The sequence below is a fragment of the Saccostrea echinata genome, unplaced genomic scaffold, assembly GCF_033153115.1.
Source record: "Saccostrea echinata isolate AGI-Se365-2 ecotype Australia unplaced genomic scaffold, CSIRO_AGI_Sech_v1 ptg000009l, whole genome shotgun sequence".
Classification (NCBI taxonomy): Eukaryota; Metazoa; Mollusca; class Bivalvia; order Ostreida; family Ostreidae; genus Saccostrea; species Saccostrea echinata.
In genome coordinates, this window is record NW_026889758.1 from 25,894,041 (window position 1) to 25,920,836 (window position 26,796).

Sequence of the window (26,796 nt, forward strand, 5' to 3'; positions counted from 1 at the left end):
TTTTGAAACCACAAGACTTATCGAAAAACTTTATTGTTCATGATACTGGATATTAAAAGTTATTCCGAAAAACGACCCAACGTGTTTGACCTATGACCTCTTACAAAGTTATTGCCCCTTTCGCAAGAATAGCTTGTTATCGCTACTCCTTCGAAACCGTAAATCGTAGAGATACAGAACCTTCACCAATGTCTTTGACTACTTGAGAGGACTTTTCAATCTATTCATTGCGAAATGATTTGTCGACCCCTTCAATGAGTTATTGCCCCTGAAAGTTTTTGAAGTTTACAAATAATGAAAATTTTTCAAAACGATAAGTCGTAGAGACATGGAACCAACTGCATTAGATTCTTTGACCTCAGATCTTGAAATTTTTTTCAAGGTCAAAGGTCAAGGTCATTCAAAATTTGAGAAATTAAGCTCTTTTTATATCTCTTTTGTCTTTCATTATATACTAAATCTCTTTGCATCTTTAATATGTACTCTTCAAACTATTTCAAAGATTTCATACTTGTCCCCTAAGATTTACCTTTTTAAAAGTTATTGCCCCTTTCATTGAAAACCTTGTTATCGCTACTACTCCGAAACCGTAAACCGCAGAGACACGAAACCTTCACTAATGTCTTCAGGGCCTTTAGACACAACTTCAATCTATTCAGTGCGAAAGGATCCGATGACCCCTTATATGAGTTATTGCCCTTTAACATCTTTGCTCTTACTATTCAACCTTATAACTTTGAAACTAAAAGTCGTAGAAGCATGGGGTCAAGTGCAATGTGACCCTTGACTTATGAACTTAAATAATTGTTCAAGGTCAAAGGTCAAGGTCATTTAATTTTTTTTTTAAATTTCATTTTTTCCATCTCTCAAGCCATTTCTTGTTTCTTTTGTATAAAAATAAACAATAGAGAGTTAAATATGAAAAATATATGAAATTTAAAGAAGGTGGAAAGGCCTCTAATTGTTCGAGAACAATTAGTCTACTAGTTATTATTATTATTCTTCTTCTTCTTTTTCTTCCCGGACTTTTGAAACCGCAAGACTTATCGAAAAACTTTATAGTTCATGATACTGGATATCAAAAGTTATTCCGAAAAACGACCCCCCGTGTTTGACCTATGACCTCTTACGAAGTTATTGCCCCTTTTGCAAGAATAGCTTGTTATCGCTACTCCTTTAAAACCGTAAACCGTAGAGGTACGGAATCTTCACCAATGTCTTCGACTAATTGAGGGGACTCTTCAATCTTTTCATTGCGAAAGTATTCGTCAACCCCTTTTATGAGTTATTGCCCCTGAAAGTTTTTGATGTTTACGAATAATTAAAAATTTTCAAAACGATAAGTCGTAGAGACATGGGACCAACTGCATAAGATTCATTGACCTTTGACCTTAAAATATATGCAAAGGTCAAAGGTCAAGGTCATTCAATATATGAGAAATTAAGCTCTTTTTATAGCTCTTTTGTCTTTCAACATATACTAAATATCTTTGCATCATTAATATGTCCTCTTAAAACTATTTCAAAGATTTCATACTTGTCCCCTAAGATTTACCCCTTTAAAAGTTATTGCCCCTTTTATTGAAAACCTTGTTATCGCTACTCCTCCGAAACCGTAAACCATAGAGGCACAAAACCTTCACTAATGTCTTCAGGGTCTTTAGACACAACTTCAATCTATTCAGTGCGAAAGTATCCGATGACCCCTTATATGAGTTATCGCCCTTTAATGTCTTTGCGCTTACTATTAAACCTAATAACTTTAAAACTAAAAGTCGTAGAAGCATGGGGTCAAGTGCAATGTGACCCTTGACCTTTGACCTTGAATATTTGTTCAAGGTCAAAGGTCAAGGTCATCTCACAATTTTTAAAATTTTCATTTTTTCTAACTTTCAAGCCATTTATGGATTCTATTTGAATAAAAATTAACTTTAGAGAGTTAAATATGAAAAATATATGAAATTCGAAGAAGGTGGAAAGACCTCTAATTGTTCGAGAACAATTAGTCTACTAGTTTGATATGTATTTCTTTCAGAATTAAGTGTATTCATGGAAATAGAGTCATTGATAAGCTTTGTTTCATATGAAGAATTGAAATAAGTCAAGTTTTGGTCATCTGAGCTAAAGGCAAAAGTAGAATCAAGTTTGATGAAATGAAGGACAAAGCTCCTGACAAAGGGTAGAACATTTAATAAAAGTAGGGGGTCAAAGTTTTACATGGGAATATGTAGACAAAATATTTAAAATCTTCATTATTCAGACATCAAAGTACAAATTGATGAGATCTATTCAACTGTTTCAGAATTTCTGACCTTGCACTTCTCTAGACCTTGACGTCATTATTCCTTGCATTTACTTTAGTTTCAAAGAAACTGTTCAATATTTTCATCAAACTTCATACATCAGTACAATGTGAGAGCATTAATTTGAACCACATTATAATTTTTTACATTTACCTTTTTAGCTCACCTGAGCCGAAGGCTCAAGTGAGCTTTTCTGATCACATTTTGTCTGTAGTCCGTCTGTCCGTCTGTCTGTCCGTCTGTAAACTTTTCACATTTTCAACTTCTTCTCAAGAACCACTGGGCCAATTTCAACCAAACTTGCCACAAAGTATCCTTGGGTAAAGGGGATTCAAGTTTGTTCAAATGAAGGGCCACGCCCTCTTCCAAGGGGAGATAATTAAGAATTCGTGAAAAATTAATGGCATCATTAAAAAATCTTCTTCTCAAGAACCACTGTGCTTGAAAACATGAAACTTATGTGGAAGCATCCTCAGGTAGTGTAGATTCAAGTTTGTTCAAATCATGACCCCCGGGGCTAGGGTGGGGCCGCAATGGGCGATCAAAGTTTTACATAGGAAATATACAGGAAAAATCTTTCAAAATCTTCTTCTCAAGAACAGCAAAGCTATGATTGGTCATATTTATATGGTAGCATCCTCAGATAGTGTACATTCAAGTTTGTTCAAATCATGACCCCCGGGGGTAGGGTGGGGCCACAATGGGCGATCAAAGTTTTACATAGGAATATATAGGAAAAATCTTTAAACATCTTCTTCTCAAGAACATCAAAGCCATAATTGGTCATATTTACATGGAAGCATCCTCAGGTAGTGTAGATTCAAATTTGTTCAAATCATGACCCCCGGGGGTCGGGTGGGACCACAATGGGCGATCAAAGTTTTACATAGGAATATATAGGAAAAATCTTTAAAATTTTCTTCTCAAGAACAGCAAAGCCATGATTGGTCATATTTACATGGAAGCATCCTCAGATAGTGTACATTCAAATTTATTCAACTCATGACCCCCGGGGGTCGGGTGGGGCCACAATGGGCGATCAAAGTTTTACATAGGAACACATAGTAAAAATCTTCTTCTCAAGAACAGCAAAGCTATGATTGGTCATATTTATATGGTAGCATCCTCAGATAGTGTACATTCAAATTTGTTCAAATCATGACCCCGGGGGTTGGGTGGGGCCACAATGGGCGATCAAAGTTTTACATAGGAACACATAGTAAAAATCTTCTTCTCAAGAACAGCAAAGCCATGATTGGTCATATTTATATGGAAGCATTCTTAGATAGTGTACATTCAAGTTTGTTCAAACATGACCCCTGGGGATCGGGTGGGGCCACAATGTTTTACATAGGAATACATAGGTTAAATCTTTAAAAATCTTCTACTCAAGAACAGCAAAGCCATGATTGGTCATATTTAAATGGAAGCATCCTCAGATAATGTAGATTCAAATTTGTTCAATTCCTGACACCCCCCCCCCCCCCCAACCACTTTTATATTTAAACTTTTCAACCTTTCAAGATTGAAGTGATTTCTGCTTTTTCCTAGCCAAAGTGCTCAGGTGAGCGATGTGGCCCCTGGGCCTCTTGTCTTTGATATTGAACTTCACTTTTCTCAATTTTTAGTGCGACTGGTTAGAGATCAGAAGAGCTCATGTGATTAGTAAGGTGTCCATCATCCATCTATCTGTCTGCTAGCAATTTCTCCAAATGCTACTCCTCCTACAATGTTGGTCCAATTTCAATATTGGTGTTGCCATAGTTACTAAAAAATAGAAATTTCTGAAATTCTTTTAAAACACTACTCCTCCTACAGTTTTGGTCCGATTTCAGTATAACTTGGTACACAAGTACACTGCACTAAGATACATTATTCTATGCATTGTTTTTTTTTATTTCTATGAACTGTGTTGCCGGGGTTACTAAGAATAAGAATTTCTGTGAAATTCTTTCAAAATGCTACTCCTCCTACACCTTTAGTTGGATTTAAATCTAACTTGGTACTCAAGAAAATTACACTAAAATACATAAATTCTCTATAGTACTTTTTAATTTTGATGAATGCTGTTTTCATGGTTATGAAAAATAGAAATTTGTGAAATGTGAAATTCTTTCAAAATGTTTCTACTCCTACAGATTTGTCCAATTGCAATTAAACTTTACTCAGAAACCAATGATCAATATTTTATTTATTGCTGTTGCCATAGTTTCAAGTCCAAGAGCTTCTTTTCTCTACCTTTGTTAAGTAAAAACTAGTGGAGCTACAGTCTTATCAGAGACTTCTTGTTAATCAAACTTCATACAAAGATACATGATAGTGTGAGTAGTTCATTATTCCATTACAGGGAGCTAGAAGATGAATCTAGTGATGAAAGTGACACAGAAATGGACACTGATAACCAGAATTTGTCCAGCAAAGGCAAACATGATCTCATGATGAAGAGTGAGGTAAGTAAGGATGATATGGTCCTATAAAATGTGTTAACACGATGTATTCCTATAACATGTGTTAACGGGACAGATAATCTTTTAAAAATCTTTAAAAATCTTCTGAAGAAGCCATGATAAATCATACTGATATGGAAGTAACCTCAGGTAGTGTAAATTTCAGTTTGTTCAAATCATGACCCCAAGGGGTAGGATGGGGCCACAATGGGGTTCAAGGTTTTACACAATAATATATAGTTTAAAAATCTTTTCAAGAACAGCAAAACCATGATTAGTCATATTGATATGAAAGCATCCTCAGGTAGTGTAGATTAAAGTTTGTTCAAAAGATGATTCCTGAGGGTAGGGTGGGATCACAACAGATTGTCAAAGTTTATGTAGGAATATAATGTAGAAAAAATCTGCTGAAGAACAGTAGGGCCTTATTTACTCAGGTGAGCATTGATGCCTATGGACCTCTTGTTTAATAGATGTAACAGCTTGACAGCCAGTAAAAATAAATCTTTATCACACTTGATCTGTACAGTCATGATGGATGCATATAAATTGTCTTGCCAATATTTCATTAAAGGATATAAATGTCCATCATATATTTCATTAAAGGATATAACTGTCTATCATGGCAATAGAGAAATTTTTAAGCTATATCTTACAAAACTGAGGTTTCATATCTCTGTAACATTCTTACATGTATTGAAGCATTAATTTTGTATATATTCCAATTACGGTAGGTTTTAATCTATATCTTGGTGGAAAATCAGACTAGAAGGATAGACTGTCCATTGTTCAAATAAAACTTAAATGTCAAAAAGGCTAATTGTTATGAATTGTTGTGAAGACTTTATGATCAATTGTAACAGTTAATTAGGAGTGTACAGGAAATCTGTCTTGTGAACACAAATTACAGCGGATTATATTCACACGTAAACCAAATTCATTGCAAATCTAGATAAGAAATTAACTTTTATGATTTTTAGGTCACCAGAGCCACTTAAGCATCTATATGTTGTGCATTTTGCATGTAAGCTTTTTAACATTTTCAGCTTCTTTTCTGAAACAATGGACCAATTTTAGCCAATTTTGGTATATAGCAAATATGTTGTAAAAGGGAACAAAAAGGAGGAATTCCAGAGTTGGCCTTGGAAAGGCAACTATTGTTCTTTTTAATTTATTTTTAAATACATATTTTAATGTTGCATTACTAGTGAACCCTGGGCAGAGCATTCATGTCCTATGGACATATTTCTAGTTTATTAAGAACATCAATGTCTACTTAAAAACCAGGCAAACTTGGAAGCAAGATTCTCCAATTTTCATGAAACTTTGTGTGTAGGTTACATTAAATCTCACTATATTTTTTCCAATCAATTCAATATCGCCACCATACAAAGGGCTACCTAGAATTTGCCCTTTTTGACCAGATATCGATAATATTTCTGAGAAAAAAGTTGCTCTTTTTACCAATAAATTTTACTATTATTTGTAAAAAAAAAAAAAATCTGGTATAGGTAAATCAAGTATGTATGATAAGTATAAACATCATTCTATGAATTTAAATATTTGTTGCTAAAAAATTCTGAAAAGGAGCTAACTCTCAAACGTTTACATTTTTCCAGAAGTTCATGAAATATCTTGCAAATTAATGCTTTGATATGAAATATTATACATGTACTAAAATATAAATGTTTGGACCTTAATTCATATTGAAGTGAAATATGTTTCTGGGTATTCTGAAATATAAAGAGATACATGCAAGTTAAATTAAAAATACAATACTGCCTGATACTTATATTGAAGTCACTTATTTTGAAATATCTCTTATTTCAAAGTAAAACTAAATCTCCAGTCTCATTTCTCATTATCTTTGCAATGAACTATCAGAAATATTCAAATCCCTTGTATTGAATTACCACTTATAGAAGTAAATTATCTGTCTGCTGAGCTGACAACAGTTTATTTTTGTAACGGTTATATTGAATTCCTCCTGCACAGTCAGTGGTTGTCACAGTTTGTGACATCATAATTATACTAAGGTATCAGATATTTGTTCACCTAATATGTTTTCATTGTGTGTTTTTATAATAATGATTTTTTTATCCTTCAATTAGATGCAGGTATGGCGACTTTTTCCCTAACTTATAAAGAATAAGATCAGGAAATTATATTGAGGCTGAAAAATGTCAGACTTTTTATTCAAATAAATCTTAAATGAACTATTTCATTTCACTATCTATGTGTTGTAAATTTCAACGTGTAATATTGCTTCAGGTTTTGTCTACATGTTTTAGACCTAGATGAGGATTTTAAAATGTCTTCATAGACCAATTAGAAAAACTGTTAGGGGCAAAATAATCATTTACACAGCAAAAATTTAAGCCATAATCTTCACAGAAGATATATGACAATAAAATTTGAGGTGTTACTTTACAAGCTATATAAGGGACTCATGACAATGCATTCTTAAACCAATTGGCAACAAATACCAATTTAAGTGCAAAAAGGTCACACAAATTTATTAAAAGAGCTTGTTCAATTTTGTCACTGACATACAAAAAATTGGATATTTTAAGACATATAACACCTCTAGAAAATTAGTAGTGATTTAAACAGCAAATTTTTATGCCCCACCATGAATATGGCTGAGGCATAATAGTGTCTGTCATGTCCATCTTCTGTCCTTCTGTCTGTCCTTTCATCACACTTTGCGTTTAGCTCAGTTTCAAAGAAACTATTCAATCTTTCTATTTTTGGACTCTTTCATATGTTTGGGATGAGTGGTTGAGGTTGCAGGATGTAGTATTACATGTATACTTTATTCTAATAAAGTTTACTGATTCATGCTGTTTTCAGGGTAAAAGTCGAACAGGATTTTTCAAACAAGCTAAGAAGTCTTATCCAATGTTTCCTTTTACTGAGGAGAAACTCAAATGGGATGACTATGGAGAAATCATAAGGTATGGGATACTATGTTATCATGTGCAGAAGAACTAGCTGGTACATTATGTGCAATGATCAGTCATTCATTATATCTGTAATTTTTGCTCAACTGGTCTAATACCAGATGAGCTTTTGTGATGGTGAAGTGTCTGTCTATAAACAATTTTTAGCTCACATGCAAACTACAAGATTTGCTTTGGATGCTGGATTTGACCTATATTTCTGGATGAGTGACCAAGTTAAAGGTTTTGGAGCAGGTTCATTCCAGTTTACCTTAAATCCCTTTATAGAGCAAACTTGCATTGATGATACATCTAGGGATACACACTATCAGACTTACTTCGGATTCTGGATGTTTATTTCAAATAAACTCAGTGTGAACAAATAGTCTACACAGTGAAACACTATTATTTACCATATATGAATTTTTGATTTCAACAAACTCTGAAGTCATGGTTATTAAAATTCAATAATTCAGTATCATTCTTTCAATATGCTAGACTTTCTAGGACCTTTTTGGTCCTATTTCATTATTACTTGATCCATGAGGTAGACAACTGTAAGATGCAAAATAAGGTATGTCAGTTTTTGATATCAAGAATGGGCTGACCTGCTTTTTCGCAATTTTATTTTAAGAAGAACATTGTTGCTTTTCTGCCAGTACTCTCTACTCTCTGCGATTGGTTTTTACTATAAGTTATGTGTTATCTTCTTTTTTTATACTTCCTTTCCGCGATTTTAATTGGTCACACTTAGCAATTAATATTAAACAGTTGCTGATATTTACCTGTATTTCCCAAAAGAATTCTACTATGTAGTGAGTACTTACATAGTGATAAAAATTGAATAAATCTCGCATTTCACACTGGTCAGTGATTGGTTTTAGATGTTTTAAACAATTTGGAATTTGAAACGGGGGAACAAATGCATAATCTATGATGAATTTACATACAGAAAGGAAATATTTTAAGGAATGGGGATGTGTCCTACCGATGCAGCATTGATAAAATCCACGATTACAACCTCCCCATGGTAAGCAGGGGGCAACAGGTTTTACCTGTCTAAAGGATGAGGTACAAAAAAAAAAGTCGCAGAAAAGCTAAAATTATAATTGCGGAAAAGCAGTAAAACTTGTCACGGAAAAGCAGGATTTTTTTTTTTTTGCGGAAAAACTGTGTCGCATCGCGGAAAAGTAAAACTGCGCAAGAATGGTATTGTGATAGCTTCTAAAAATACATAATTTCAGTAATTTTTATCAAAACACTACCTTTCCTGTAGTTTTTGTCTGCATGATTTCAATACAAATAGAAAAGTAGAGTACGTGATATACAAACCTTTGTACATTGATTTTGATTTCAATTATAGTATTGTAACATTTCAAGTTGTCCAAAGATTCAAGATATTGAGGTTTAACTACATAAAGGAAGGTGGTTGGGACTTCCAACTAACTTTGACATATATCCATGAGATACCCCCGGTATTTGTTTGAGATATCAAAGTTCAACAGTACTTACTTCAATGTATTGTTTTGATTTCAACAAACTTTGTTTCCATGATTACTGAAAAAATTTACAAAATGCTTCACCTCTAAAGTTTTGATTCAATGAAATTTTGTACAAGTACATTAAGACACATGATTCTGTAAATGACTATTAAATGTAAAGAATTTCAAGTACAGGTGCTTGTTATTAGTATGAACCAGTAGAGCTACAATATACAGTCTCCTCAGAGTCTCTTGGTTATAATATAGAAGTGAAAGTGTTTGAAGACAACAAAAATTATTTTGCTAAGTTATATAAATAGGTTTAACTGAATTTTGAGAATGTTGTTTATATTCTTGTAATATTAAGGTCATATGAGACACTTACTGATGATTTTGAGTGCATTCTCTATGTAGGCCAGAAGACTACACCATTCTAGATGTACCTCAGGCTGATGAGGAGAGTTCAGCAGTAAGACATTTGTTAAAATTTAAATATACGACCCATTATGTACACATGACACTTGGAAAATTGAAAATACAGGGCAGATATTAGATTCACAACCCATGATTTGTGATATATTGGCATATGGGATATTAAAACACATTAAGTAATGCAAGCAGTTGATAGATATGATGTTGAAATGGCACATTCAGATTTTGTATAAAGTCATACATGTATAAAAAATGAGATGAAATGAAAGTTACGTACATTGAAAGTTAATAGAAAAAATTGAAAGTTTTAAATTTAATCCATATTTTGAAGCTATCTGTCTAAGGTAATGTATTTCATTGAACATTAAGTTACAGTGCATTTTATTCCTTCAGTTTTGTTTTGTAATACAATAAAAAAAACTACCTTTTTTTCTATTTAAGAATGTCATGTATTAGGTATGGAGATGTTTGAATTTAATTGAGAGGATCATTTAAGACACATTTAAGAAATTTTATCAACAAAATAAAATGTATATGAATATATATAAATCTGTATTAAAATTAAGCAACCAGTGAGGTGTGTAGTAGGGATGCTTTTTTTCAGTATGGCATATTCAGTAATATCTGGTGGTCACATGTCGATATATTAAAACAGTAGAACATTGAAACCAATATAGCACAAAAAGTAGTTTTATCGATTCTGTTACGAAAGTGAAATTTAGAAATGCAAGTATTTTTTTTTCATTTTCTGTCCTTGTCAAACACAAACCAGCATTAATGACATAAAAATGAACTCATTGAAAAATAAATGCTTGTAAAATATTCAGTAACAACATTAAAGGATTTAAGGTTCATTCAAAATGTCTTTCTTGTATTAATTGAGAGCAATTTTCTTTGCCACACATAGGAAATAACACATAATTAAATGTAATGTCATAAAGCATGGTTGACACTTGAAGTGCTATATCATTTCAGAGGGTTTTGATTTGCATTTTCATCATCTCATTTGCTTCATTGGTGATTGTAATGTGTACAATGTCATTTCAGGAAAATGTTAAGAAGCAGGATAGTGCTGTACAAGGTGAGGCTCGCTCCTTTTTTAATGACCTTGATCTAGACTGGAAAAGTTCACACACTTGTCATCCATAAAATGTACAATGATGTTTTTCTGTAAATGTGTTCACTTTGGAAGTCCAGACAGGATATTTGTAGTCCACAGAGCTTGTATAAGGCTCCTACTTTTTAAGTTCAAAGAATAACTGTGCCAGTCATAAAAATATGTATAACTGTGCCAGCCATAAAAATATGTATTTCCTGTTTAAAACATTTAAGCATCTTCAAATTACTATAAGATATACTGGTTACAGACCAGAAGGACTTATAAATACATTTGTCATTTATCCAACTATCTGCCTCTGTTGTTTGTAAACTTTTTTTTTTAATGCTGTTCCTCTAACAGTTTTTAGCAAGAAGACTTCAACAACATACATAATTCTATATTGTATTTAGCTCACCTGAGCCCAAAGCTTTTCTAATCAAAATTTGTCCTTTGTCTGTTGGCGGCAGCAGTCATAAAGTTATCGCATTTTCATTTCTCCAGAACTACTGGGTCAATTTCAACCAAACTTGGCATAGAGTATCCTTGGGTTAGGGGGATTTAAATGTTTAAATGAAGGGTCACACCCTCTTCCAAGGAGAGATAATTAAGAGAGAGTGAAAATTGGGTGAGGTAATTTAAAAATCTTCTCCTCAAGAACCAATAGGTTGGAAAATATGAAACTTATGTGAAAGCTCTCTTACATAATGTGGATTCAAGTTTGTTCTTATCATGACGCTCAGGGATAGGGTGGGGCCACTATGGGTGATCAAAGTTTTATACAGGGAAAAATCTTTAAAATTTATCTCAAGAACAGCAAAGTCATGATTAGTCATATAGATATGGAAGAATCCTCAGGTATTGTAGATTTCAAATCATAACCCCTGGGTGTAAGGTGGGGCCACCATGAGGATCAAAGTTTTACAAAGAAATATTGAAAAATTTTTTTTATTAAATCTTCTTAAGCCATGATTAGTTATATTGATATGAAAGTATCTTCAGGTAGTGTAGATTCAAGTTTGTTCAAATCATGACACTTATAGGTATAGGGCTAGGTTACAACAGGGAATCAAATTTTTACATAGGAACATTTAGAAGAAAAATTCTCCCAACAGAGAAGAGCAGGGTCATATTGACTTGACTGAGATTTGTGGTCTATGGGCCTTGATAAACAGATTTCCCATGGTTAAGAAAAAGTAAAAATATCTCTTGAATTCTTTCGAAATGGTTCTCCTCCAACAATTTTTATCCAGTATCAAAAAAATTTAGCTTACATGTAGATGTTAATCTTATGTATTATTTTTTTGAATGTTGTTTCTATTGTAACTATCAACCCTACAATATGTATTTCTTTAAATAAAATGTTTAGCTCACCTGAGCCAAATCCTCAAGTGAGCTTTTCCGATCAAAGAATGCCTCTTGTCTGTCAACTTCTTACATTTTTGACTTCTTCTCTAGAATCACTGGGCCAGTTTCAACCAGAATTGTCACAAAGCATACTGTAGATCAACAAATATTTGCAAGACCTTATTTTCGTGAGATTGTCATTTGGTTTTTATAAGTGGAACATAATTTTTGCAAATTTAATTTTTATTCTATATTATAATCTTTACGTATACAAATAAACGCAAGAATTAAATTTTTGCCAGAAGATGGTCTAGCGTAATTATGTGAAAATAAAGTTCTCGCAAATAAAACATGATTTACAGAACTTAGATGAAGGGATTCAAGTTTGTTCAAATGAAGGGTTATACTTTCATTGAAGGAGATAACTAAGAATTTAGTGAAAATTAAATGACAACTATTCAAAATCTTCTCAAAAAGCAGTGAGCCGGAAAACATAAAACTTACATGAAAGCTTCATTACATACTGTAGATTCAAGGTTGTTCAAATTATTTCCAGAACAGCAGGGCTATGTAGATCATATTAATATTAAAGCATCCCAATGTTGTGTGTAATCATCTTTAAATAAATCTTAGCTCCCATAGGGATAGATTTTGGTCCATAATATGGAGTCAAAATCTTTATGAATTGAAAGAGGAAAATTAAAAATAAGCTGCTGATGAAGAACATATGGGCAAAAGTCAGATGAGTGGTGAGACCCGTTGCCCACTTTACTGGCAATATATATAGACAGTGGAAATAGACAGAAAATAGTAGTAGTGTCAAATTAATAAATCATGGAGTCATTTGATAAACCAACACTTATTCATTTTTGGTAAAGTAATTTAAAGACAAAGTTTTTTTTATCCCTTGCAATAATATTGTGAGATCACTAATGGGGGTTTTAATTTTCATTGTTTTCATAGTAAGAAGAGACCCACAGATTCATGTTCTCCATGGACTGTAAAATTTTGAATTTGTAACAATGCCACATTTCTTCACCAGGTTATCAAATCCCCTTGAACCAATACTTTTTCCTCAAACCTTGAAAATTTGGCATCTTTAAAATGTGATTTTACAGTAATTAAACAAAAGAGGGTGTCATCAATGAATGATGTGGAATTTTTCTTTGATACTTTTATGATATCCTTCACCTTATAATTTGGTTATGGCTTGACACCACCTTTATTGTTGGTTATATCAGAACAGTGGAGATGATTGTAGCCCTTGATTTATTATCTAGCCCATATATTATTGAAACCTTGTAAAAGATATTCATGCTTCAATATTTACTTTTGTCAATAATGACCTATGCTGGTACAGTAAAACTCGGTTATAGCGAAGTCCTGGGTAACTTTTGAATTTACTTCGCTATATCAGTAATTTGTTATATCCGTATAACGAATTCGTTAAATTATATATATCTAATTCACAATACACATGTTTCCTTTATGTATGACTGCCAAATATGTTCAGGGAAGTATTAAATACAAAAAAAATATCTAGGAGAACTAAAAATTTTCAATAAATTTAATTTCAAACTTTTAAGTACATGTGAAAAATAATGTCACTTCAATACTTTAAATTTTATGATCTTAAAAGTTCTTTATTAAAGATGTTTATTGTATTATTTTGAACTTCTACAGGATACAAAATCAATTCGCTATAGCCATAAATTTGTTATATTCGTGTTCATTATAACTGTAAATTTTTACAAGGATTTGGAAAGAATTTAGCTGGGGATCTCTAAAAACTTCATTATATCTGTAAATTCACTATATCTGTGTTCTTACTAAACAAGTTTTACTGTAAAATTTAGATTACCTTCAAATGAAATTGAGATTGCATGATACCACTAAGCATAGCTAGTATAAAGAATAGATGTAATTGATGAGGAAATGAGACAAGAAATCAGAATTCAGTGGTTACAATTTAAAAAGCTTTAGAATGTAAATATAAAGAGGAAATGTTTATATTTGGTTTTGCTGCTTATGCATGCTTTGATCTCAGGGATTTATCAGCCTATTTTGGGAAATGCCATTTTTGGGGAATTGGGAAAAATTATCGGCTTTTTGATGAAATTGGGAAAAATTAAAAATGTTGCTTAAATCATGTATTCAGGTGTAATTCATTTAATATTTCAGCATGAACTCTAATTTGGGCAACCAAACAGACAATTATATATGATCCAACTTCATACAAGATCAATTATGAATAACAGACTAATAAAAGTAAAATTGACTTCAAAGAGTATAAAGTGTTTATACAACTTAGGGTAGTACATGTGTGTATGAGATTCCAATTATGGTCATTACAGAATATGTTTCTGGAAAATATAAACCTCCTGCAAGTATATATTTTCTCAAAGTCCTCTTTTAATATGTATTAATGCATTGAAAATATATTTTTCTATTTGAAATAATGCCTACAGTCCTTACCATTCACTTGTAGATCAATTGAGTATGTAGAAATAACTTAATAAATCTATATAATTACACAATGTCACCATTTTCAGAAAAACGGAGGAAATTCGGATTAACAGTTGGCAATGTTTTTACAGTGTTTTTAAACATGTGTTATGACTGTAGCTTTGCTAAATGACTTAAATAGATGAAAATTACAGACAATCTGACAATTTTCCTTGTGTTTTTCCAAGATAATTAAATATAAAAGAATTGTTCACCAATTGGGGAAAAAATACTGCCAATTTGGGAAAAACTGAACTCATTTTCAATTGGGAATGGGGCCAAATTTCGGCCCCTGAGAAGGTACTGATAAATCCCTGGATCTGTATGGTTGGTTTTTGCAATGCAATCACCAGGAAACAGACACTTCTTCCTCAAGAAATGTTCTACAATAAGACAACTGTTAGGCCTTAATCAGGATCTTTGTCTTAAAATAATTTGGTGGGAAGGCGGTTTTTCATTGTATTCTCCAACATCTTCTAGATGATTTTCACTTGTATTTTACTAGGGTTTCTCAGAAAAGTGAAGGATTTTCCCCATTAAACCAGAAGTAAAGAGGGACTATTGTTGTACATGAGAAGGCTTCTGTTTTTAATTAGCTTGGTGATCAGGAAGTGAAATGCAGTTATTGTTGAAAATAATGGATCAAACAAAACATGCCAGAGATTTACTATGTGACTAACATATGACCTAAACCTCCTGGGTTTTTTTTAGCTCACCTGAGATTAAAGCTTGAGTGAGCTTTTTCTCATGAACCACCAAAAAACTTTAAACTTATGTGAAACCTTTATTACATAGTGTAGATTCAAGTTTATTAGCTCACCTGAGCTGAAAGCTTTTCTGACCACATTTTGTCCATCAACCGTTTGTCTGTCTGTCTGTCCATCTTTAAACTTTTCATATTTTGACTTCTTCTCTAGAACCACTGGGCCAATATCAACCAGACTTGCCACATTCAAGCATCCTTGTATGAAGGGAATTTGCTAATATGAAGGACATGCCCTCTTCAAGGGGAGATAATTAAGAATTCTTGAAAATTGGTGGCATCTTTTAAAAACCTTTTCAAGAATCACTTGGCCAAAGAAGCTGAAACTTTTGTTATATAGGGTAGATTTTTTTTTTTTAAATCATGACCCAAAGGGGGGGGGGTGCCACAATGGAAGTTCAAAGTTTTACATAGGAGTATTTAGGACAAAATCTTGTCAAGAACAGCAAAGCTACTGTAAACCAACTTTTATTCACATGCGAGAAATATTCACTAGTTTCGCAACCTACTTTAACTCATGAATATAAATCCATTTATTTTGTTTGTATTTGTAGAGAATGTTTCCTCAGTAGTGAAAATTAATCAGATTGGTGAATCGCAAATAAAAAATGACCGAATAATACTTTGTTTGCAGTATGTGATTAGTTATATTAATATGAAAGCATCCTCAGGCAGTGTAGATTCAAGTTTGTTCAAATCATGCCCCCTAGGAGGTAGGATGGGGCCACAATGGGGGATCAGTGTTTTACATAGAAATATATGGGAAACAAGATATGTTTGTGAAATACTGATGCCTCGCTATGGCAACTTATGGCGAAGGTCAAAGTTTCTTAAATGCAATTTAAACTCCAAGCTCAAAAGATCAAAATTTTTGGTACCCAAAAAGTCTTGTCACAAGGAATACACCTATGAAATATGAAAGGCCTAGCACCAGCTGTTAAAAAGTTATGGTCAGGGTTAAAAATTTTCAAAACTAGGTCAAACTCCAAGGTTAAGAACAAAATGTCAAAACTGTATCCAAGGGAAGGTCTTGTCATAAGAAACCAAAAGTGAAATATGAAAGCCATAGCACCAAACATTCAAAAATTATGGCCAAGGTTAAAGTTTGGCCGTATTGACTCAGGTGAGTGTTGGGGCCTCATGGTTTTTTTTTAAGTTGATTGTTCATGTCTTAATACAGATGAATTTTTCTTTTATGCTTAAGCCATAAGTATGCAAGTCTTGTGGATTTCTACCATTTCAGGATCAAAAGTATTGGTAATGAAACTAAACTTTTTCTTTCTTCCATAGAATATTGCACAAAAGACAAGTGTTAACCCTTACTGTTCAGTTATTGTGTATAATGATGGCACATCATCAGATAAAAAATCTCTAGTTTAATGCCCTTAAGCCATGTTCAAAGAAAGAGAAAAAAAAGCTAATGAATGTTCTTAAAGTAAAAATGGCCTTAAAACTAGTCCTTTCCATGGAAGTTTGTTTCAGAAAAATCTTCATTTATCAGTCTGCTTGTTGATATAATCCAATTTCAGCTGTCTCAGCTGTAGACAAACTAGTTTATTTGAAATGTTTTTGGTGTCAATGAACTTGAAAGTATTGGTACCACCTAATTAAAAAATAATTGCATGTACAAAGAAGGAAAATGACTTCATTAGTAATTCATTACAAGCAATTTAAAAAAGACCACTGAGATAGAAGTGATTTTCCACAATCTATTAGCAGGTAGCAGTGATGTTGAATTTTACTTGGCAGAAATTGGTTAATGGTGTTTTATTCTTAATCTTATAGATCTGTCAGAGGTACCTACAAAGTGTGTGGCAGCCACTGTGACCTTGGATATCAATGCAAACATCCAGTATATTGACTTTGAGGGGCGTTCTGATGGAGAATCCATTAAAAAAATCCTCTCGCAAATTAAACCAAGGCAACTGGTGGGTATAATCAGTGTTTGAAAGTCACAGTAAAATTAGTTTAAGACATGCAGGGTGGATTGCTAGTAAAAATTGTCAGCCCTGCAAAAGATCTGCTGCCATTTGACTTGCTTTGCTACCAGTACAATTAGTTGATTAAAGGTAGAATTATCAATGTAAATTTTTAATTAGTGGAAATTTTATCACACCCAGCCAGGTATCAATACAAGCAAATTTGTTCACCTGCTGCAAAATTTATGCATTTGGTATGGTTGGGCCAGAGTTATTTCAAACACTTGGGTTTACAGTACTGTTGTGTAGAGATTACATGTACTTTTGTTGCATTGTATCAATTCAGTTAAAGTCTGTTAAATTTTTTATGGTGTATTCAGAAACAAAATAATAAAGGCCTTTTTATGGTGTATTCAGAAACAAGATAATAAAGACCTTATACATGTCATAGTGGGGCTAAGTTTACTTCTGAGCATATTGGAAACAAACTTTATGTAAAGAACTTTATATAATGAACAAAAAGTCTATCAAACTATCTTGTCACATGGGTACAGACATTCCAGTCCCAGGTGGAGATGAGTTGGGACACCAAGGTGCCTTTGATTTGCAGAGTCTGTCTGATTAGAATGAAATATCACGCTACAAAATGAATGTACACTTCATCAAGATACAATTACCATGTTTTATCGAGTTTTATTGCAGAACACAATGCATCAGCTAGCAATAACAAAAAAATAATTCTGAAATATTCAAAATAACTTCAAAAATATTTTAATTGCTGCTTATTTCTGTTGCTTTAAAATAAAAGTGTCATTTTTTGAAGAACTGTCAAACTAATAAATACAAGAAATGTTTTAATTCCAAGTACACTGTGGCTTTTCTTCTAGATTCTGTTAAGTTCCATGAAGTGAAGATACAGTCTCAAGAGAGACTTCTATTTAGTGCATGAATTAAATGACTTAGATAAGTGAAATACAAAGGAATTAAGCTAGCTTCTGGGAATTTTTATGGTGACAGGCAAAGCTTTAAAGCCTTCTAGGGGATTGTCAAACCAAAAATACAAAACTTTACATAACCAAAGGTGCCTCTGCAAAGGAAAGTAAAATGTTGACATGAAAATAAATTTGCACCAATTACACCTACATGTACAGTTTATTTAATTACAAAATGCTGATGTTGCATGAGTTTATTCTAACAAAGGGAAAAAATGGGGCTATAGTGTATATTGATAGTTGCTGTGAATGAATTTCAAAGATATCAGCATGCAAACATGCAGCTATTGAAGGTGTTTTCACTGAAAATGCTGTGTAAGGTAAAAATTATTTGGGAAAAGAAACAATTCATAAATTTTGATTAATTGAATAATATTCAAATGAATGCTTACAAGTTCTTCAAGTGACTAAAAAGAAATGTGTGAAGGCTACAGAACATAGTTTTGAACTTTAATTTCCTTTCTCTGCATAATTTGAGTTGTGTGATTTTCTGATGGCTGGTAATGCTGTTCACCTCCACCAAATCAAAGTTTGAGGAAATACCAGCTAATCTTAATATTTTTGTTTATTTTTTCTATAAAACACAAGGATTTTCATCATTTGATATCTATTCAAAACTCCTGGTAATGTTTGCTGATTTTTTTTAATATAAGAATATCTGAGATTACACTATGATTTTAAAAAAAGAATAACTTGGAAAATTATCAGTGGGAAAGGAACATTGTAAAGTACATGTATGTTGCGTATGACCTTGTTTGTTTGTTTATAAGTTAGAAGGTGTCTGGTTAATTTGTTCCCTGTTCAAATTGGACCATAGCAAAAGGCATGCAACTGTAATTGTGATATTTTGTTTAAAAGTTTAATTTTATAATTAATTTAAACATACCTTTCTGTTTAAATTGTTTTTCCATGTTTGATATTAATGATGTTATTCAGGCTTTTGATTAAGAATTACATAGAAGAAAATTCAGCAAATATTAGCCTTACATGATATACAGTTGAACTTCGGTATCTCAAAAAATATCTCGAATACCTTGGATATGTCGAAGTGATTGGAAAGTCCTTATCACATATTTCTTAAGTGTTTTACACTCGATATCTCAAACCCTTGGATATCTCAAAGTTTTTTCTCAGTCCCAACAAGTTTGAGATAACGAGGTTTGACTGTACTTGAACTTAGCAAACATAACATATTTTTGATTGTTGTTTATATTATCATACATTGTGGTAAGAGAAAAATCTAGTCATTAGTGTGCAACACCATTTAATACATGTTTGTGAAAATAGGTGTTTCATCGAATGAACCAGTTTCATGATAGTGAATTACTGATTTTCAAGGACATGACCAAGCACTTTTTAGCTCACCTGAGCTGAAAGCTCCAGTGAGCTTTTCTGAACATATTTTGTCCTCTGTTGCTCTGTATATACATTTGTCCATACATCTGCAAACTTTTATTCTCAAGAACCACTAGGCCAATTTCAACCGAAGCGGCACAAACCGTCCTTGAGTGAAGAGATTCAAGTTTTTTCAAATGAAGAGCCACACACTCTTTCAAGGGAAGATAGTTAAGAATTGCTGAAAATATGGTGACTATTTTAAAATCTCCTCAAGAAAAAATGAAACTTATATTAGCTTTTTGACATTGTGCAGATTTAAGTATGTTCATGTCATGGTCCCCTGGGTGGGGTGGGGCCACAGTTGGGGATCAAAATTTTACATGGTGTTATATAGGAAAAGTCAACCAAAAAAAAATTATTTGGAACAAAAAAAATTTTTTCAAGAAGCAAAATGTTTAAAAATAAAAATAGATCTATAAATTGAACATGTATATATTGGGTTTTTTTTATTCTAGCTCATTATTTTCCTTAAAACCATTTCATGTTATTTTGAAATGTATTTCCAATATTCAACTTTGGCAGATTTTGGTGCGGGGCACTACAGAGGCCACGGAAGCTTTAGCAGAATACTGTAGAAAGAATGAAGTTGTGCAGAGCAAGATCTTCCTTCCACATATTGGGGAAGTGGTGGATGTCACAAGGGAAAGTCACATCTTCCAGGTAGGAAAATATACAAAAATCATCTTATACATTAATATATGGTTTCCATCAACCATGCTAGTTTCTCACCTTTTTCAACTTCTTGTTTCATAATTTTTAAATTATCAGAAGGCAGGGTCAAGGCAAAGAAAAGTGTTTTGAAAATTTGAGGAATGAGAGTACAGTGAAACTCCTACGTACATATATCTTGGAAGCTGTTTCTCCCTCTACATAATTTGGAATTTCCTCAAGCTGTTCTACAATATTTTAACCACAGAAAATAAGATGGGGATATAAACTGCTCCTTTTATCATACTTGAGTTTTTCCCTGAAATGTATAACTGCTAATTGCAATTCAGTTCACTAAGGCATCCATTTGTCTTTTGTGGAAGGAGTGTTGGAAATACAAGTTTCAGTGAAACTGAATGATCACTATGTGGGAGTGATGAAGCATCTAGTAGTAATGGGAAGAATGTTGATCTTCCTAGAATATAAGGTGTTGACATTGTAATGATAACTGTAGTGATACTTTTCTTTTTATCCAAAACTGCCTAAAAAACCACAGATTTCTTTATACAGAACCTTAAAATTGTTAATTTTAGGTGAGACTAAGAGACTATGTGGTGTCTGCCTTGGAATTTGCCAAAGCCAAGGAGACTGAGCTGGCGTGGATTGATGGTGTGTTAGATATGAGTCAGGGTAAAGTGGACACAGGGGCCATGTATGAGGCAGAAGAAGGGGAGGTCACTGATGAAAAATCTCGGAAAATTCGACAAGGTCTGCAGAAGCTTTTCATGGTTTACACACCTCAAAATCCATGGGAGAATGTGTCTCAAATTTGTGTTTATTTCATTGGTTTCAAATAAGTCCATTTAAGAAAAAAAAAGTATGGTTCAATTCCAGTATATGAAGATTTATAATGTAGGGAACATTAAAAATTTTCTGTTATTAAATATAATGCACAAAATGTCTCAATCTTTAACAAGAGAAACAACTTGTTTTTTTTTATATTCTGATACAGTAGGAGTTAGTTATCTTTTTCCTTTTCCAGTAAAGGCATTATATTTATGAAATTGTAAGACTCCATTTCAATTTACTGTCTAATTTAACTTAAATTTTTCTGTAAACTTGTCTCACTAAATTCTTTTTTGTCAGTAATAATTTTTGTTCTCAATGTCTTAATTCATTCAGCCTATTGTATATTTTGTCATCTGATGGATGTCTTTGTGACACACAATTCTGCTTTTACATGTATCTCTAGGCCTAATTCTCCCTCAATCAGATGGTAGTGTCTTTGTGACACACAATTCTGGCTTCACATGTATCTGCAATTTCCCTCAGTTAGATGACAGTGTCCTGTATCTATTTTTTTCCTCAGTCAGATGGTAGTGTCTTTGTGACACACAATTCAGTATCTATGTGTATCTCTAGGCCTAATTCTCCCTCAATCAGATGGTAGTATCTTTTTGACAAACAATTCTGGCTTCACATGTATATGCATTTTCCCTCAATCAGGTGGTTTATACTTCTAGAAGTATAGACTTGACCTGTTTTTATTCTGTCTTTAAAGAGGTTATTCTGACATTGTTATTATCAGATATGATTTCTTCTTTTTTTGTTAGCCTCCTCTAACAATAACAAAATTTCCAATGTTTCTATTCATTTCATTTCTATTGATGTTATAATTACGACACATAATCTCTTCTCATGGCTCTGTATCTATATTTTTTTTTTGTTAAGATGGCACTATGGATGGAGAGGAGGATCCTATGGAGGTGGTACCAACACTAGAGGCTCTGCCACACAATCAGTTTTTAGGACATAAAGCTGTGTTTATCAATGAACCAAAGCTCTCAGACTTCAAGCTTGTGTTGTTACAGGAGGGAATACAGGCTGAATTCATTGCTGGAGTGCTTATCTGTAACAATAATGTAGCGGTCAGAAGGGTGGGTGTTTGTACTTCATCTGACTGAGTTATAATCCACATTTGTAAGAGATATTAATTTGGTAATGTACAAAATGTAAGATTTTTACTGAAAAAAAATACTACCCAGTAAAAAGATAGGTAGAGAAAGTTATGCACTATCCAGAAGCTGGGTAAAAAGTATCTTTGTCTTGTACTGTCACAGGTGAAGGAACTGACCAAATAATGCATTATTTATTGTCTATCTTTTGTAATTCACTTATGAATTAAATTACAGAATGAAGCAGGAAGGATACAGCTTGAAGGGACAATATGTGAAGACTTCTTTAAAATCCGACAGATTCTCTACAATCAGTATGCCATTGTATGAAGGAGAACTCCTTCATTGAATGTGAAGATGTTTGTAAACCACCTCATACATTTTTAGTGGTCTGTTATTTCTCTAAAACTTTCAATGTTCCATGTAAGATTGTTCACATTTAAATGATTGTATGTGTGCTTAAAAAGTATATTAATAGATAATGTAGAGTCTCTACTGAAGAATGTTATGAGTACAAAAACAATGTCATAGAAGATTTTATTACAATTGTTACCTAGTAGTACTGAATGAAACGTTTGAGTCATTTTCTCATCTGTAAATCAGAAACTTGCGCATTTTTACCCTCCATTTGTGCCTAATGCCATTGTGTACAGAATAAATGTTGGGAAAATGTTATCAATTTCACTTCTTTATTATTTATTGGCAATCATATTGGAAAGGACATCCTTTAAAGATGATGTGTTTAATGAAAATAAAGGAAAGGAAAAATAAGTTTATTAGGAAGGTAAGGGTGGCATAGTGAGATAGATAGGACTAGACCACGCACGTCCATTATAATTCAGGGCAGTATTGATGAGTAGTGCGTTAACAATTTTGCCTATTTAGGTAGTTTACAGTCCACGATTGCATAAATGTTTTAGTTTGATAAATCAAAGCCTTGCAAGACCCTCAACATGATACACCAGTACTTTGTAGAGAACTTTTGGGTATATTTTATTATCATTGTCCATCTGTCACACTAAATTCTTCCTCTGTTCTCTTACATTTGAAGAAGTAACCATTAATTCATCTTTAAGAATATGATTGGTTGTGTCTTGAGAAAATTCCAATTATTCGCAGTTTCCGTTCATTTTCTTCACAGAGGTTGCATGTACTGAAATGAAATTCTGTATACAGATTATCTAGGTCAAGTTCTGTTTTGGTACGATCAAGCAAAGTTTGACAGAGTTATGCCTCTTGGACTTATAAAATTCCAATTATTTGCAGTTTCTGTTCATTTACTTCGCAGAGGTTGCACATACTGAAATGAAATTTAGAGTACGGATTTATCGAAAGAATATCTAGGTCTAGTTCTGTTTTGGGTAAGATCGAGCGATTTTTGACAGAGTTATGCCCCTTTGACTATATTTGCAGTTTCGGTTCATTTTCTTCGCAGAGGTTGCACATGCTGAAATGAAATTTGGTATACAGAATTATAACAATGTCGAGGTCAAGTTTTGTTTTGGGTACGATCGAGCAATTTTTGACAGAGTTTTGCCTCTTGGAAATTCCAATTATTTGGCCGGGGGGGGGGGGGGGGGGGGGGGCTGGCATAAGTGTTTCACTAACATCTCTTGTTTTAAAGTATTTCCACAAGAAAGGCTTCAAAAAAATCCAAGTAGAAAAAGTATACGATACATTTTTACAATTGCTTTACTTTTCTGTGTATTTTTTTTACACTTAATAATTTTCAGTTACCAATTTTTAAATATTTATCTCTAGAAATAAATTCATTGATATGACAATCGGACTGAGATAAAGGATAGGAATGTATTATCATCAAATTATTTGATTCAAGGACAAATGCAACAAATGTTGAAAATAATTGATTATCAATGTCTGAATGCTCACAAAAAGGGCGTACAAACTTCACGTGCTTATACCATGGATCTTTGTCACGTGATAATGCCGATCAATTTTATGATAGATATGTATGTAAAGTGCAGACAAAAGATTCATAGTGTCACCTGCAACTGCAGTCTATTCAAAATAAAATTCAGGTCTTTTTCCAATTTATTTATTACATGTATAAGCCTTATGTTGACCAAACTTGCATGGATGACACATCTAGGGTTGCACACTTCTGGACTTGCATTGGATGCTGGATCTGACTTACATTTTCCGGATGAGTGACCAGGTTAAAGTTTTTGAAGCAGGTCCATTACCCAAGAAACTATAAGGGCTCTCTGAACCAAACTTGCATGGATGATGCATCACGGGATGAACACTCTCAAACTTGCTTCTGATGCTGGATTTAACTTACATTTTCTGGCTAGTGACTAGTTTAAAGTTTTTGGATTAGTCCATTCCAAGCAACTACAAGCCCTATCAGAACAAAATTGAATAAATGTTACATCTAGGGATGCACACTACTAGATTATTAGTTTAGTATGAAACTTTGCCTTACTTAAACACAACATTTGTTGATCAAGGTGAGCTCTGTAATCTCTGATTACCTATTTTTTAAGCTTAGTCAAAATCTGTATATTGTTCTGAAATGTTTAAATTGAAGTCAAAGGGTCCAAATTGCAAATATTTAACACTGCACCATCAAGCTCCTGTTTGTAAATGAATTTCGGTTCACAAGTAATAACCATCTTACAGATGTTTGAAATTTTTACATGGTCTGTTTTAATGATCTCTGGGCTTAATACCTAAAACTTCTCTTATATTTTACTCAGTAGCCAAATCATTTTTTTTAATATTATTGGTGGTTTCCTGTAGATGTACAATAAGGTTTCGAACTTTTCGTCTTTATCCTCGGGGTCAATACGTTTTTCTACGTAACCTTGGTTCCTATAACTCCTCTTATCTTGGAATATGATTGGTGGTTTCCTGTAAATGTCCAATAATGTTTCGGAGTTTTTATTTTAACCCTGGGGATAATGGGGGTTAAAAAAAATACGTAAACCTAGTTCCCAGAACTTCTTTTACCTTTATCGCTGTAGCCATATCTTTTGGGGTATGGTTGGTGATGAATGTCGTGTAGATGCATCCTTGAGGACAATTAGGGGGAAAAGGAACGTTTTTCCGAAACGCCTTTTATATTTTAAACAGTAGACAAATCATCTTTTGGAATATGATTTGTGGAGTCTTTTGGATGTGCAATAAGGTTTCTGAATTTTCATCTTCATCCTAGGGAAGAAAGTCGAAAAAGACATTTTTATTCCAAAACCTGGTTCCGAGAACTTAAATTTTAAACAGTAGCTATATAGTTAAATCATTTTCAGAGTATTATTGATTATGAATATATGTGATGTCCTTTTTATGCATGTATAATAAGGTTTTGGAATTGTCATTTTCATCCAGTAGGACGGATCGAAAATTTAAAATCTCTTCTTTCAACACAGAAACCTTTTCAATGTTTCGTTGAATTCTTAAATTTCAGACTGGTATTAATTTAGTACTGACATGAGAGGTCCATAAGTGATCTGCTCACCTCAGCTTTTTATGCTGAAATTGGTAAATCACAGGGGAAAAATCTATTGAGGCTTCTTTGCTTGTGATCCAAGTACCAAGAAGAGTGCGTAAATGTGTGGGTATTACTGATTACTGATAGCATCCAGTTTTATGTGATTTTTAAAAATGTTATTTTGTTCTTCGGAGAAAGTTTGAATATTGTTTTGGTTGCAAATAAGACACTACAGAGCTTTAGATTTGCTAATGATTAATGTAAGAGAACACGATTTCATTTAAGTACAGTGTAACTAATGAATATTAGATGAAGAGAAGTCGGACAGAATTTTGATTTATTTTTTTAATTAATTTTTTTATTACTGTTATTTATTTATTATTATTATAATTATTTGTTTGATAAAAAAAATTGAAAATTAAAAGAAAGAGTTTCAGATAGGGGCCTATAATTTTTACTGTCATACATTGATGTGATAAAGTCAAAATTACAGTCATTTATGTGCTAAAATGAATTTCTCCAAATTGTAGATTCTCTAGAGTTTAGAGAGCTTTGTCCCCAGGCCTCCAACCGGATACTGTCCTTGACTCACTGGGGGACCTTGGCAGTACTGTTGCCTCTTGCCATCTAATAGCACCCTTCTAAAATACTGGATCCACGCCTGGGAATTAAACTAAAAAATCTCAATAATGTCCGAACATCCCCCGTAGCAGAGCCAAACTGTGCTTAGTTTCTTTAAACTTAAGACTTTAAACTTTCTTGGGAAACTTTTTTTTTGTAATTCGCCTGTATAACACAATTAGCCCGAGTTCTGTCCTTTAGAGGAGGCAAGAGTCACATTTTCACATAAAGGTAACCTCTAGGCTACACACGTCTTCCCTGTAAACTCTCATTAAATATATGTTAAGACAAGACATTTCATTTTTTATATAACTTTACGGAACCCAAACATTCTATATATCAAACGACTTTATCCTATTAAAAGCTGTTTCAGTAAGCATTTCTAAACACGAGATAACATGCAAAGGTCATACATGTACGTCAATTTATTATTAATTATTTTTATACGAACCTTTTAGAAATTATTTAAGGTGAGTGATAAAATTCACGTATCACA

At 32.9% G+C, this 26,796-nt stretch overlaps 1 protein-coding gene across 1 annotated transcript in view; it reads left to right on the forward strand.

Annotated features, from left to right (window-relative positions):
• Positions 1-22,903, forward strand: part of LOC133182108 (cleavage and polyadenylation specificity factor subunit 2-like) — a 117,560-nt gene extending 94,657 nt beyond the window's left edge. Inside the window, exons 12-20 of the mRNA XM_061316837.1 lie at positions 4,651-4,753; positions 7,604-7,707; positions 9,588-9,642; positions 10,653-10,686; positions 17,102-17,244; positions 20,148-20,285; positions 20,867-21,041; positions 22,005-22,210; positions 22,466-22,903. Coding sequence (XP_061172821.1) covers positions 4,651-4,753; positions 7,604-7,707; positions 9,588-9,642; positions 10,653-10,686; positions 17,102-17,244; positions 20,148-20,285; positions 20,867-21,041; positions 22,005-22,210; positions 22,466-22,558 — 1,051 coding nt within the window. The 3' untranslated portion in view covers positions 22,559-22,903. The remainder of the gene's footprint in view (positions 1-4,650; positions 4,754-7,603; positions 7,708-9,587; positions 9,643-10,652; positions 10,687-17,101; positions 17,245-20,147; positions 20,286-20,866; positions 21,042-22,004; positions 22,211-22,465) is intronic.
• Positions 22,904-26,796: the final 3,893 nt, after the last annotated feature.